This window comes from Ischnura elegans, chromosome 7 (genome assembly GCF_921293095.1).
Source record: "Ischnura elegans chromosome 7, ioIscEleg1.1, whole genome shotgun sequence".
Classification (NCBI taxonomy): Eukaryota; Metazoa; Arthropoda; class Insecta; order Odonata; family Coenagrionidae; genus Ischnura; species Ischnura elegans.
The window spans coordinates 69,780,517-69,795,307 of record NC_060252.1 but is presented as its reverse complement, the minus strand read 5'-3'; the positions used below and the strand labels follow the sequence as shown (position 1 = coordinate 69,795,307).

Sequence of the window (14,791 nt, the reverse complement as noted above, 5' to 3'; positions counted from 1 at the left end):
AAAAAAGTGTAGCGTGTAAGCGAACTTGTCGCATTGACCAAGAGTAGGATGAGGGCGCCGAAAACATGAGTTACAGGATTATTGCGAATACACATTGAGACGCTAAGGTTGACAACACGTATTGGCAACAGAGAACCAGCACATGGTGAAACCACCCAAGTTTGACCATCGGGTATGAAAGAGACTTGAAGAGGGTCTACCGTTGCCTAATTAGCGGAGGACCGACGTCTTATAATAGCTTGACTGCAGTCCCATGAAGGGGGAGGCGCAGAGAAGCGAAGTTGAGGAGACAAAATTACCTCACCAACCGATAATCGCGAATTTTGACCGGAGAGACGAGGAGAAAGGGAAGAGTTTTGAATTGACAAACACGTAAATAAATATTGAGGAATAAGTTTTGATGGAATAGTGCTAAAAGGCCGGAACTTGACAAAATTGTAATGTCAATGCACCTAATATTTAGCGAAAATAATGACTCCGCCTATTTAAATCCAGAGAACCGAGGGTGAGATGGAGGGGGTATTAGTAGTCAGTAATATTACGTCAGGTAGTAGTGACTTTAAAGATGATAAAAAATTCCTCGAATGAGCCATTTTAATACATTCTTATACTTGTAATCGATATTTTCCCATTTTTCAATATTATGGCACACTAATGTAACACAAAATTATTTACGTTAGCCATTACCGTCTCAAAGATACTCGTAAATCTCTAACAGAAAATAGCAATGCAGAAATTATAGTAGCTTCTCGCTAAGAAGAATTATACTACCGCCACTAATCGTGGATTTCATACATTCCCCCATTATGAATTCAAATCGTGGTGGTGCGAAATCAAACATCTCCATAGTGGAACATCCAATGGTGCGATATTTACTCGTTCGCATTCCTAGCGTTTCAATCCAATGCGTACGATTTTCCATGGCGAAGTGCACTACGTATTATCCTCAGAAGTTTTACGCTGCTTGGGAGAGACATGCGAATTCCGAGCGGTAGAGCGAAACAATAATCTTTTCTCACTACTGCGCCGAGACGAAACCTTACCCTACCCCTCCCGTGTTCGCAAAGCGTTTGCAAGGCTGGTAGGTCTTGGTCACTAATGGATGATCACTCGTCATATGGCGATGCCCCTCAGTTTTATTTCCCCCACTATCGTGTTTTGGTACGCCCTCCCCTTCCTCTGGAGAATGGACAATGGGACACGTCTCACTTGACGCTCGCTCGCTGGTCGGAAAATATCCATCTATGACAAACAAAGATCGCCATTTACTGCAAAGAATATGAGCCAATCAGAGAATTACCCCTTTGCGGAGAAGTAACGTGAGGTTAGCATTCTGTCGTTTCTTTTCTTCCAATCAGTGTTTCTCATAAATCCTCGTTTCTGTTGTTCATTCACTCCCGCAAGTCCTGAGTTTAAAATTTATGTGCCTTCATTTCAGATTCTGATAGTCGACCGTTATCGCAGGGATAATGACAACTTGGATATGGCGATTTAATAGCCCCAGCTAAAAATGAGGTACATTGGTTAACGCCCGGTATGGCAGGCAGGGAATTTCCATCTGGCTTCTGGTCACAGGATCACGCAGGACTTACGATTCCAACTATTACGGAGGATATCAACTGTGCGGCGGAAACAGAAATTGTCAGCACTGCTCCATGAGCTGAGGCATTTTTCTCGGAATGAGTGCCGGCAGCCTAGCTAGTCTTCTACCCTCATCTGAGCTTTCAGAATCATTTCCCAGTGATAACTGTGTGAGTGTAGCCTCTGTAATAATTGTGCTAGGAATATTACGTGTGATGCTCTCGGTGACAATGCCGAAATAAATCAAAATTTCTCGGATACGTTTGAGTGCGATAAAACCAGACTCCTGGATTACCCTGAATGTAGATGTGTGCGTAACATGTGATAAATTCCTGAGCCCAATATTACGAAAAATAATTTTGAATTACAGAATTATTTTCATAGAAAGAAGCAAGTAATCCCTTAACTAAGTTTTCCTATGCAATAATTCCTGTAAATCTGGTCTCCATCTTGAAATTGGTACCAATAAATGACGATATGAAATGGCAATCCTCTATTCCACGGGCAGATCGGGAGGGCCGCGACAGTAACTTCACCTTATACGAGTGCGAAGAGGCAACTTTTCATCCCCTCCCCGCTTCTTCTCTTTCTCTCCCTCTTTACCCCTTCCTGGGGAAAACAGGAAGAGCCCAGTACTGAAAGAACCTTCAGCAGTAATCCCATAGCCATGGAAACACCTAGAGGTTCCTTCCGGATGCCTGGGAGAGGTGAAGTGCAAGGATCACCCCATCGTCGGCGTTCACGACCATACTCGCTCCGGCCACCCCACAGCCGACGTTACACCCGTCCATCTTACGAGCCGCCCACCATCGCATGGATCTCACCCTGGTCCCCCTGCCATCGTTGAATGCATATTCAAAGTGAACCCCAGTAACACGAAAAGAATTACAGTCGGAGTGGATGTGAGAAATAGTTGTCTCCCTTTCATCACAATTGGCAAGGTCGGTGGGTCATGTGTGAAACTGGAATACGTAGATTGGTGCGAACTAGTGAAAAGTGAAAAACTGATTTCATCATATTTTTGGAACGACGTCGTACCACATAGCATCCCCATTGGCAAGTGCATTCTTAAATTCAAAACTATATACGGCGTCAAGTCAGTGATGCTGGAGGAAGTGAATCATAAAAGTGACCCACCCTGCGTGTATCTAGCTGAATCTTCGTGGTTCGGACTTTTGAACTATGCCGAATGCATTCGTCTCCGCTGGGAAGAGCGAAGTGAGTGGTCCTCGTGTGCGCGAAAACTTTTGATTCTCTACCTGAATTCTGTGATCCTTGCATACGAACGTGAATGTGAAGCTGGTGAAATTGAATGTGTACCGTGGGAACATGTAAACAGTGCCCTAATAGACCTCAGGGAGCTTGGCAGTACGCCACCTTCCTTCAATGTACAAGCACTCTCGGAAGAAATTAAATCTATCCTAATAGTCGAGACGGAAAGGATATTCTTCAAGAGACAATAAGACAAAATAGTGACTCTGTAAACGAAAAATCAATGTGAAAAGTGGCAAAGACATAAATATTAAGTATATTATTTTCATTGAGTGAATCAATATTGGTTAATTACTGAAAAAGATAATGTTTAGAATAATCGTGGTGAAGAGCGATGAAGACTTGATTGTTATGTATATTAAATTCAAAGAGTGATTCATTATTTATTTCTGTATTCATGAACAGGATATATATATAATTGTATCGGTGATACCTGCAATAAAATAATTTATAAAAGGAAATAAACCGCCTTCTTTATTTCCATTGTCATACCTGTAATCCTCTGTATGTGTGTGTGCGTGTGACGGCACGTTTGTATTAATTGTCGCATTGTCACAATATCCAATATCATCAACCCGCCCAACGAACGAAATCATCCCTTTTAAAGCCTTTAATAAATTAATACGGGAGGAACAGCGATTCCCCATACCAACCTCATAATTTTCCTCATCCAAGAGATTTAGAAGCCGTGGGGTACGCCAAGCGGTGATGCCCGAGTTCGAGGCCACTACAAGTCATTCTATTCTAATATCAAAATTTATTCGACAATAGGGGATAGACGGGGCGGCGCACAGTGGGCGGAAATCGGAAAAAGCCGGACAAAATTACAAAATGGCTTTTTTTGAGTTATAAACTTGAAACTTCGCAGGTATACTCAAATATGATTGAAGTTTATTGATATGTACTTCATTTGACATAGATCCTACCCGTTACTGAGATACAGAGGCTCAAAAGTGAGCAAATTTCCATAAAAACGCCCGTCTTCAATTTTCTCTGAAAATCTTCCAAAGTAAGTGAATGGTGAAGTTATGGGTGGATTCTTGCCGAATAAAAAACCACATAATCTGTTAGCATGGTGTATTTTCTTTAATTTTCCGTAATCTTGAAGAAAACAGCCCATAAATTCTTACCGTGCAGTAACAAAATGGCGGATACTGTTTTTCGACGAAGTTTTACATTTAGGTAGAGTTTCAAATAGGTTTTCGGCAATGTCGCGCAGAGTAACTTATATGAGAGCATCGTTTGAAGATTTCTTGAGGTCTTTATGCAGTTTTCTTTGAAATAAGTTTGCGTCGCCGGAAATTACATTGATTTTTCGATCGCGCGGCAGGGTTCTTCTCCGCGCGTCGGGAGTTGGATTAGCCGCGCCGCGGTAAGGTTATTGAAGCTGTACGGGTTTTAACACTCAACATTCACCGTTTTTATGTTTTGCTTCAAGACACCGATTCTCAAATGGTCTATGGTGAAGACAGTGGAGGTTTTTCATGCGATGTACTTGCACGTTTCATCGAAGTTCATTTCGTTATCTTTGGATACGATCGAAGACCATGCTTCTATTAAAAGCGTTCAAACCTCGACAAAGTGAGTTGTTTTCCTGGGACTCATACAAAAAGACCTACCAGAAAGATACCAGCTGAAACCCTATACCTTCTTCAATCACCGATCTCTGACCCTCAGGATTCTAATTTCGAAAAAAGTCGTTTTATGACACCCTGGAGCGGAGCCCTTCACCGTTTTAACGGAGGTATTTCCATGGGAACTTCTAGCTTTTTTAGATGTGCATCATACCCTCAGCTCTACTTTGACATACAGATTTTCATATCTTTACACGTTTACCATGTGTTCCTCCCCGTGTACGCATTAGGGCATTGGATAACCATAGGCTCGACAAATTTATTATTTCTAAATTTTACATAGGCTCCATCCGCCATTCCATAGAAAATGCCACCTCACATTATTACATGACTTGATATCTACAAAATAATATTGGAATTGGTAAAAAAATCATTCACTCGGTAAAAAATATTTGCTCCATTATTTATCGCGGAGGCTGAATTTAAGACAAGGCCCTGATGCTCTGAAATTTCTCAATGACTTCCTGACAAAACGCATTCTATGGCCATACCTTAAGAAATGGGTAGAGAGTTCTCGATCTAATGAATGATTTTTGTGTCGATACAAAAGTTGGCTCGCTGACTCTATAACATTTCCAGAATTTGCTATGCATCACTTTCCCGGTACTTCAACGACAGCCGGTTGAGTATTGTATTTTTGTAAAAATCTATTCCTCTCAAATTGATTGACTAAATAAAATTCCCCCTGTAGCTTCATGCTAAAAAATTCATATTATATTTGCCAGGCATTCCAGGGCGGCCAAAAAAATGTCGCACCTAATGTGTTAGATCACGCAGAAGAAAATTCAAACTTTAAAAACTACTGCCACTACTGCTGAGCTTGCTCTCGCGGCATCTGTGAGTTTGAGAGAGAGGGGAGACACTGCAGCAGCTCACCTAATTGCAGAAATAACAACTACGACCCCTACTCGGGCTAAGAGAGTTCTTTCAAAGTGGAGGACGAGTTAAAAGGTCCACCCTGAGATGACAGTGGAAGAGGCACTGTCATTGATGTTTGCCTCTGATTTGACCAAGCGTCAACATCGGTCGTTTCGTAGGACAGCTCTGAGCCATGGACACGAATTGTATCCCAGTTATGATGGAATAGCGATAGCAAAAAAAGGCAGCTAATAACGAAGGAATTAAAATAACTGAGACCATGTGCGAAGTAAACCTTCAACCACCACTGAACCACACCATATTGGGAACAATAGCCTGCTTAGCCACCACTTCCACCTCTCAAGATTTAAATGGGGTGGTGAACTACAGATTAATCTCAAAGTACGGTTTTGATCGAAGTTCAGGCCACTCTCAATATAAGCAAATGTGGCAACAAGTGGATGCTTCAGATAAATTCCTAGTCATGAGTTCCCTTGTATCTCTTAGTTTGATTAAAAAGCAGCAGGTAACAAAGGCGCTACAGGTAACGACTGAAGTTTCCACTTTCTCTTGGTTAATTACATTTATCTCTAAACTTTTGATAAAGAATTTAAATTGCATCGGAGGCACTTCTCACATATAGGCTCTACAATTTCAGATGCCACTATCTGGGAAAATCCACTGCCGATGTCGACACGATTTTGTCATCCCATCCGCTTTAGGTGAAAAAAAGAGACAAAAGAAGTTACAAAATCAGAAAGACATTACCTATATCGAAAGGCAGGTGGATGGCCTTAATGATTTCAACTCTGGATTTTACACGATTAAGTTCTGTTTACTACTGACCATGATCAACGGAAAAGAAATGCTTACATTGCTTACCTTATTTTCCTAATTTTTTCTTAAACCCATATAATTTATTATCCTACAGGGAAGTATAGTCATTTCGAAATTAAGAAAAACGATAGTTTTAAGTTTGCAACACACTGAAGGACAGCTGAATCATGGGGTTCTAAATCTGCGATGCAATAGCGTCGGGCATGAATAATTTAGGGGATGTAAAAATATCGTTCACCTGATATCGATAAATATTCTGTTGGTTTGTGTACGCTGCACTGCCCCATATGATTTTCTGAATGCATATTGGATATGTCGTATCGATTGGAATTTGAACAGTGGCATTTGATAATTTAAATTTAAATTTATTTTAGTCAGGAAAGGAATGCTAAGAAAATTTTCAGCTAAAATAGATATTATATATTAAAATAACTATTTTGAAAAAGATGTTCGGGGATTTGTTCAAAAACGTACTTACAGGCAAGTGGAAGTTAGAAATTTCTACGCTCCACAAGCAAATTAAAATCACTTTCACAAATTCTGCGCACTCAAGAGAACTTAACTTTCCTTCACCACAGTCAAATTAGAAATGAGGGTATGATACACGTTTTAAAATATCAAGAAGTTCCCGTGGAATTGTCTACCTAAACTACCCTGTCTTCATCGTATCTGCTTCAACAACTTTCTAGTGCTTACTGTAGGTGCAGAACATGAGATTGTCACGCGATCCATAATTTTCGTCCATAAAATTTTGATTATTTAGTTGCCATCAGTAATCTATGTTCATAATTAGTAATTTTAAGTCACTGAACACTGCATTATTAGCCATCTTCTTGAACATCTATTCATCTCAAGAGTAAAACATTAGATTAATTGACGCTTTTTGCAGTTCGTTATTTGTTCAATTTGCCGACTTGGGTGGCGGCGGGGTAAAATGCTCGTTTTTCAAAGAAGTGTCGGATTCTAGTCCCGCATGGGTAAGTTTCCTTTATCAAGCGCAACGTTGTCGCAGAATAATTTATTCACGCCATTTATGTCAATATTGATCCGTCGGCACGTATGAATAAAGTATGAATTTTGTAACGTAAAGCTAAATGTGGAATAGTATTTATTCAAAAAATTTGAAAGAAATAGATTTTTATAAAAATACCAACTCCCGTAGAAGTATTGAGAAAGTAATGCAAAGCATATTCCGGAAATGTTATGGATTCAGCGAGCCAATTTTTGAAGCGACACAAAAATCGTTCATTTTTTCGTTCCCATGGAAATACCTCCGTTAAAACGGTGAAGGGCTCCGCTCCAGGGTGTCATAAAACGACTTTTTTCGAAATTAGAATCCTGAGGGTCAGAGATCGGTGATTGAAGAAGGTATAGGGTTTCAGCTGGTATCTTTCTGGTAGGTCTTTTTGTATGAGTCCCAGGAAAACAACTCACTTTGTCGAGGTTTGAACGCTTTTAATAGAAGCATGGTCTTCGATCGTATCCAAAGATAACGAAATGAACTTCGATGAAACGTGCAAGTACATCGCATGAAAAACCTCCACTGTCTTCACCATAGACCATTTGAGAATCGGTGTCTTGAAGCAAAACATAAAAACGGTGAATGTTGAGTGTTAAAACCCGTACAGCTTCAAAAACCTTACCGCGGCGCGGCTAATCCAACTCCCGACGCGCGGAGAAGAACCCTGCCGCGCGATCGAAAAATCAATGTAATTTCCGGCGACGCAAACTTATTTCAAAGAAAACTGCATAAAGACCTCAAGAAATCTTCAAACGATGCTCTCATATAAGTTACTCTGCGCGACATTGCCGAAAACCTATTTGAAACTCTACCTAAATGTAAAACTTCGTCGAAAAACAGTATCCGCCATTTTGTTACTGCACGGTAAGAATTTATGGGCTGTTTTCTTCAAGATTACGGAAAATTAAAGAAAATACACCATGCTAACAGATTATGTGGTTTTTTATTCGGCAAGAATCCACCCATAACTTCACCATTCACTTACTTTGGAAGATTTTCAGAGAAAATTGAAGACGGGCGTTTTTATGGAAATTTGCTCACTTTTGAGCCTCTGTATCTCAGTAACGGGTAGGATCTATGTCAAATGAAGTACATATCAATAAACTTCAATCATATTTGAGTATACCTGCGAAGTTTCAAGTTTATAACTCAAAAAAAGCCATTTTGTAATTTTGTCCGGCTTTTTCCGATTTCCGCCCACTGTGCGGCGACAGGTGGGCGGGTGGCGTAAGGACGCACGGTCAATGACATACCTATGGGTGGGGGATGGGTATATGCCCCAAAGTGTCCATTCTGGGTGGGTTGGGGGTGGGTGCCCTGAACCGACCCACGCGGGTTGGGTTGACGACACACCTATGGGTGGGGGTGGTTTAAGGTGGGAGGGGGATGGTTTAGGGCGGGAGGGGGTGGTATGGAGGGGGTGGGGGCGGTAGGGGTGGGGGTGGGTGCCCCAAACAGTCCCACGAGGGTTGGGTTGGGTCACACCCATGGCTAGGGGTGGGGTTACGTCATCTGGGTAAAAGTGCCCCAAAGCGCCCACATTAGTAGTAATGTGTGCACAGGGGGGCTGTCAGGGAGGAATAGGGATGATAGAAGGCGTCCAGTATTCGTTATTTTTTTAATAACGCCTCGGAGCCATTATCGTAATTTTTCGTTAAGCGCTTAATTTAATTTTTTGGTAATTTTTTCTCTATCAACCGGCTTTAATAACGCTGTTGCGTCCAAGAATACCACCCGTTTTGTGATTATGGCCCTGGTAAAGTGGATTATCACTCATACTTTATCATTATTGGTTGTTTGTTGTTCTTTAATAACTTTTTTATTAAATGTTCTCATCAATTTTGTATTTCTTTCGTAGGATACGGGTATCGGCATGACAAAGGAGGAAATGATCGACCACCTGGGGACCATCGCCAGATCCGGTTCAAAGGTAAGTTGATATTGATGTAGAGGGAAGAGCGCCGAAAACGCATGGTTACGGGAAATCGTTATCACTCGAGGAGGGCGGATACTACAGTTATACGTATTTTGTCCCATCGTCAACCTTTTAGCTGCTATCGGTGATATTGGATATTGAAGGTACGTTCGAAATGTGTGAAGACTGGTGGAGGACTATTTGCCAAAATCCATCTTATTCATGATATGACAGAAGCATCAATTTTTATTCCCAGGAATTTTTTGCATTTCATAATGATGTGGTTCATGTGAATGCCATTTCCAATTGGTCTGTGTATTTATTAATTTTCATAGGCGTAACTTTTTCCTGGGTATGTCCGTATTCAGGAAATGTATGCATGTACGAGTGTCGGCTCTAAGCAGTATTTGAACATAAAATTTAAATGTTCGCATTAAGTCTATGACTATTAGTGCAGAATATATTTTCATAATCTAATGTAACTCGCGCTTTTCGACCTTGGATAATTTTTATTTCTTATGTAAATGTGAATAGCAGTAAAATGACGGGAAATTGATTTACATTATTATTTATTTTATATTCATTTGGGTACTTGATTAAAAATAATTATTTATAGAGACTTAATTCGTGGATGGCACGCTGATAAACAATCTTTGAACCCAGGTGAAAAAATTCTGAGCACGCCCGTGCTGTTAAATTTATTCTTACTTCGATATACGAACCACTGCAGCGGGTCATATATATTACTATCATAGTCCTCAAATTTAATGTTGCAATAGCATGGCCCTTAAATAAATTGCTTATTCTCTTTTTTAGTTTTATGGACCCCATTTGACGAGTGACGCTTATGATGACAATGACAGTTACATGATTTAACCCCTACAGTAAGGCGTGGATGAATGCTTAAAACATATTTCGCGGGGTGCGCTTCGGATATCTTGGTCGAGGGTGGCTATTAGGTACTCACTGATTCCGAAGGGGGAGTGAGGTGCTCTAGGAATTTTGATGTGCGAGGGCGAAATTTGTCAGCCGTAATGAAGGCTGCTCATTCGTCGAAATGAACTCGCGTGCCTCGTAAAAGCCGAAACCTCGGAGCGGTGGAGTGGCGTGGGGAATATGTCGGTTACCCTTCGAAATCCACTTCCCGACGGAGGCTAGGCGATACTCCGTCTCTGATGTTTGTGAGATCTCCGTGACGATATCGACCGTGCGGGGCATATTTACATGTGTGTGGTGGTCCTCCGCGAGCCACTTCTTGAGTGACTAAAACTCTGTTTGGGACACAAAGTGCGTGAATTCCTCAAAGGATGAATGATATGCCTTGGCCGAGATTCAAACACATATCTCTCGATCTGCGCTTTCAGGTGACTCAATAAAGGTTCGTCAATTTAATTCGTGGAATAATCTTGTAGTGCAGGGGTGGTTAACCTCTAGCCTTTAGAGTGCCAAAGTATATTAAGTAATGCTCTTTCGACTCGCGCGTGTAAACCCCACTCATTGCCCTTATTTTGTGTGATAATATGAATGATGATATTCTGTTATCTTGTAGAATCTGAGTTTTTCCCGGCGTATGCTCTGCAGGAATATTTCTCGGGTTTCCCACCGGGTGTCGTATCGGGTTGTAGTTCCCAACGTTTCCATGACTAATGACCTGATGACGATGACGGACTTAGTCATGGAAACGTTGGGAACTACAACCCGATACGACACCCGGTGGAAACCCGAGAAATATTCCTTCTGTTATCTTATTGTTGCACAGTAGGTGACAATAGTATTCTCAAAGATGAATGGCCGCTTTATTCGCTACATGAAATGATATTATAACGGATATTATAAGAAAATAGTATAATATATTTTAGGTATCTGGAGCTTTGATTCGTAGATCTCTCCGTAGCAAATATCTATCTTGCCATTCAATTTTGTTTCCGTGTGGTCATCATCCTGGGGTTGGATGTGATGGGTTGAGATAATTTTGGCCACCTTATGGGGATGTTCGATGATTGCTTAAACACTCTTACAGAAGGTAGGTTTACGAGTTCGCTCTCTTTTGCTGAAAAGTAGGATCATAGCCTTACTTTAAACGTGAAACAGGAATGCCCAACTCTAAGCGAAGAAAGGACTGGTCGAATATAGCGTATTGTGCTGGCCCTATACATAACGCGCAGATCGCATGTTGCGTTACCCGTGCTAAAATCATATATGCTTATAGAATACTTTAATAATGCGATCTTTTATTCTGGTCATCTGAAATTGCCTAAGCAGTCTTTCAAAAATAGCGTTAAATCTTTATTAAACTCGGTTTGAATATGGAAAACTAATTTTAATGCGAGTTTATATATATAGGACAGAGTTTTTATTTTATTATTTTTCGCACCTCAAAAACATCACTTTTCGGCCTATACATCGGGGTTTCTGTTTACAGTGAACAATCAAACGTGCACGATCATCCATGCCCTGGACAAGGATAACTTACCCAGGCGGGACTGGAACCCGCGACCTTGGGTTTGGTAGGCGAGGACTTAACCCCGCCGCCGCCTAGGCCGGCAAATTACTACATGCCACGACCATGACCTCGCGAATTATTCATTGAATCAAATCTGACTGTGATACTTAACTTTTTCTTTATTTGCCTCATTATGTGGGGGCTGTGCTCTTACCCCCCTATTTATTTACGGCGGAAAGGGTCCCTGCATGAGGCCCTTTCCGCCTTGGTCGCTCGCGGCAGAACGGTCCACAAAACCCGAATCCATTCCGTTGCCGCGTGAGCGACCTTAAATTCTCCGCGGCCGTGGGACCGCGCCTCCCATAAATTTAACTCGACGAGGAAAAGCATGTGCCAGGGAACGTTTTCATCAGTTATTGCCGACCATTAGATGTTGAAGCGATTGTGACGCAGAGGTCGCTCTTCGCGTTGGGAACTTACATTTAATTCATGACTTTTTATAAGAGTTCTTTCTGTAAGGTTTGCCCGGTGTATCAGGTGCAGATAGTATTCTCGGGTTCTCCACCGCGTAATTGGCTGCGTGTCTCCCATGGGATATCTCATAAATATTTTCTTAATTTCTTTGAAAAAAATCGCGAGTTTTTACTTGTTTTTTTATGAGTAAGCAATGAAGTGGTTTCGTTTTCTCTCAGTATAGAAGTAATTCGTGTTTAGAACGTGGAATTTTTTCTTCGAAATAAATTAATTCCATGGGTGATGTATGTCGAATCTTCCGTGTAAAAGGTTGTGAAGTGCGCAATAATTTTAAATGCTAAAATATTCCCCTTGGGCAGAAATCGAACCGCGGACCTTTTGCTTTCCGGGCCACTACGCAGACCACTACGGTATCTAGGTTCCTTATTGCCTGGAAATTATACCGAGGCTCATGGTACTAGATGTTAGGCCCTCGCGGTCCATCAAGGATGTCAACGCGAGGGAAAAACGATTTCATTGAAGCCACAACCGGTTGAGAGCTTCAAACCTGCGCTAAAGCCGCGCAAGGCGGTGTTTGTGATATTTCGAATCCTGACGCGTCAACGCACGACCACCGAGAGACACCGAGTGAAAGTGTGAAAAAAGATCCTGGGCAAGCGGCAATAACTATATCTAGTCCAGATTGGTGTTTCTTGTAAGTTAAGCGACACCAATCTGGACTAGTTTTAGTTATTGCCGCTTTTTTCGCACTTAAAAATCGCTTACCCCGTTCCGCCCCAGGTTCCCCTACATGAATTTATTTATTTATTTATTTCACCACCAAAAAAGGCACAAAGGCTTTTACATTGGCTGTTTACGTAATTAAATAGTAGCTAAAAATAACAAACAATAGCACAATAAATAAAAACTAACAGAAAACAAAATTTTTGAACATAAGAAGGGGCATTATGGATTAGACAGCGGTGGATTATTCAGTTGGCATTCTAGGGAGGATTTTTAAATATTGGCAGAGGGAAAGAGGTCCAGAGAAGGGATTTTTGAATCCATGGAGTTAAATAAGGATGGGATTCGGTAGAACAGAGAGCGTTAAGAGGTGGAAAGACGGAATCGAGGAATGTGAAGCAGAGAGTTATTACGCAAGGGGCGAGGAGGAACATGAAAACGGAAAAGAGGGAGAGTCACGTTCGTCCGGAGAGACCCGCTAAATATTCCATGCAGAAACATGAGGTCATATAAGACACGGCGGCTAGTTGTGTTAGAGATCCTGAGGGAGGAAAGGACAGAGCCATGAGTATAATATCTGAGTTCGGGGATCCGATGGTGGCCTACAGCAAGAAATTGCCATGAGAAAAAATTCCCCCGGACCGGGAATCGTACCACGGACCTTTGGCTTTCTTCATGATTGCCAAGTTTCCTTTCCGGTCAGTCTCGCTTCCACGTGGGCATATCATCATTAGTCAACAATCCTAAAATTGGTTTGACGCAGCTCTCCATTTCTCTCTCCTATCCGCTAGCCTTTTTATAGCTACGTATTTCTTCTCTTTTACATCCTTTATGACCTGTCCTATGTAACTCATTAGGGGCCGTCCCTTGGCCTTCTTTTCTTCCATTTGGCCTTCTACGATAGTCTTCATCAGGCCGTCGTGCCTCAAAATGTGTCCAACTAAGTTGTCCTGTCTTCTGCTTAAGATTTTTTAGAAGGTTTCTCTTTTCTCCCACTCTTCTTAGCACTTCCTCGTTACTTACACGGTCAATCTATTTTATCGTCATCAATCTTCGGTAGCACCACATTTCGAATGCTTCCACTCTTGACTTCTCTGCTACTGTAAACGTCCAAGCCTCGCTTCCATAGAGGAACATGCTCCATATGTAGCATATCCGTTACTTTAACGACCTCCTTCCTCTTCGCCTCTTGTGGCTTAAAGATCTCCCTCAAGTGAGTCCGTGACGTGAAAATGCTTCCATCCAGCCTTCCCGCCGCCTTTGGGCTCACGCAAAGATGTTAATTTGCATGTCCTCTGCCGAATCGATAATTAATCTCGCGAGGAAACTCGATCCCGCCGCCCCCTCCCTCCACCGTCTCTCGTTTCGCTGACAAATTAAGCGCCGGAGATGAGTTGAAACCACTCGGCGGGGAATGAATCCGAATAATGTGACGCGCGCGTCTCATGCCCCTCGGGCGCCGACGGCTTGCGTCCATTTCCCTCCACGGCGCCTTTCCTATTTGTCTCTCCGCGATTCTTTTAGTTAAGTCTGAATCACACCATCACGTTTACCGCCCCTCCGAGAGATAGGTTCAGCCAAGATGACTACGTAGAGTGTGTGACAGTCTTCCTTTGACCGTAGTGCAGTCCCTCCCGGTGAAGATTGAATTTTTTCGCCGCTGTGGGCGCATTTTAATCAATTATCGAAAATTGCCGCCGCAAACGATCAACTTATCCTCATTTTTTGCGGTATAGGTTTTAAAATCATGAGGAATAGCATTCAAAAGTTATCAGTTTGATGGATCACATCATCATCAAATAAATATACATCTCTCTCTTACCTCACGATTCTCACGGTTGAGACGGCTCTCACCAAAGGAGATACCTCCTTCTCGACCGGTCTTTTGGATAACAGATTTCTCGCCTGAAACATTTCAGTTTGATTTTTCCTTTTGAGAAATGCCCTCTTCGCTTGGGGTATTCTACTGATTGTTTCCTTCTTGCTCCGTCCATCATTGGTCGCTCGGGTACCCAAGTAGCAGAATTTCTTAT

General features: G+C 41.9%; 1 protein-coding gene across 1 annotated transcript in view; it reads left to right on the top strand.

Moving 5' to 3' along the window:
• LOC124162119 (heat shock protein 75 kDa, mitochondrial) overlaps positions 1 to 14,791 on the top strand; it is a 426,004-nt gene that overhangs the window by 276,306 nt on the left and 134,907 nt on the right. The window contains exon 5 of the mRNA XM_046538526.1: positions 9,062 to 9,133. Coding sequence (XP_046394482.1) covers positions 9,062 to 9,133 — 72 coding nt within the window. The remainder of the gene's footprint in view (positions 1 to 9,061; positions 9,134 to 14,791) is intronic.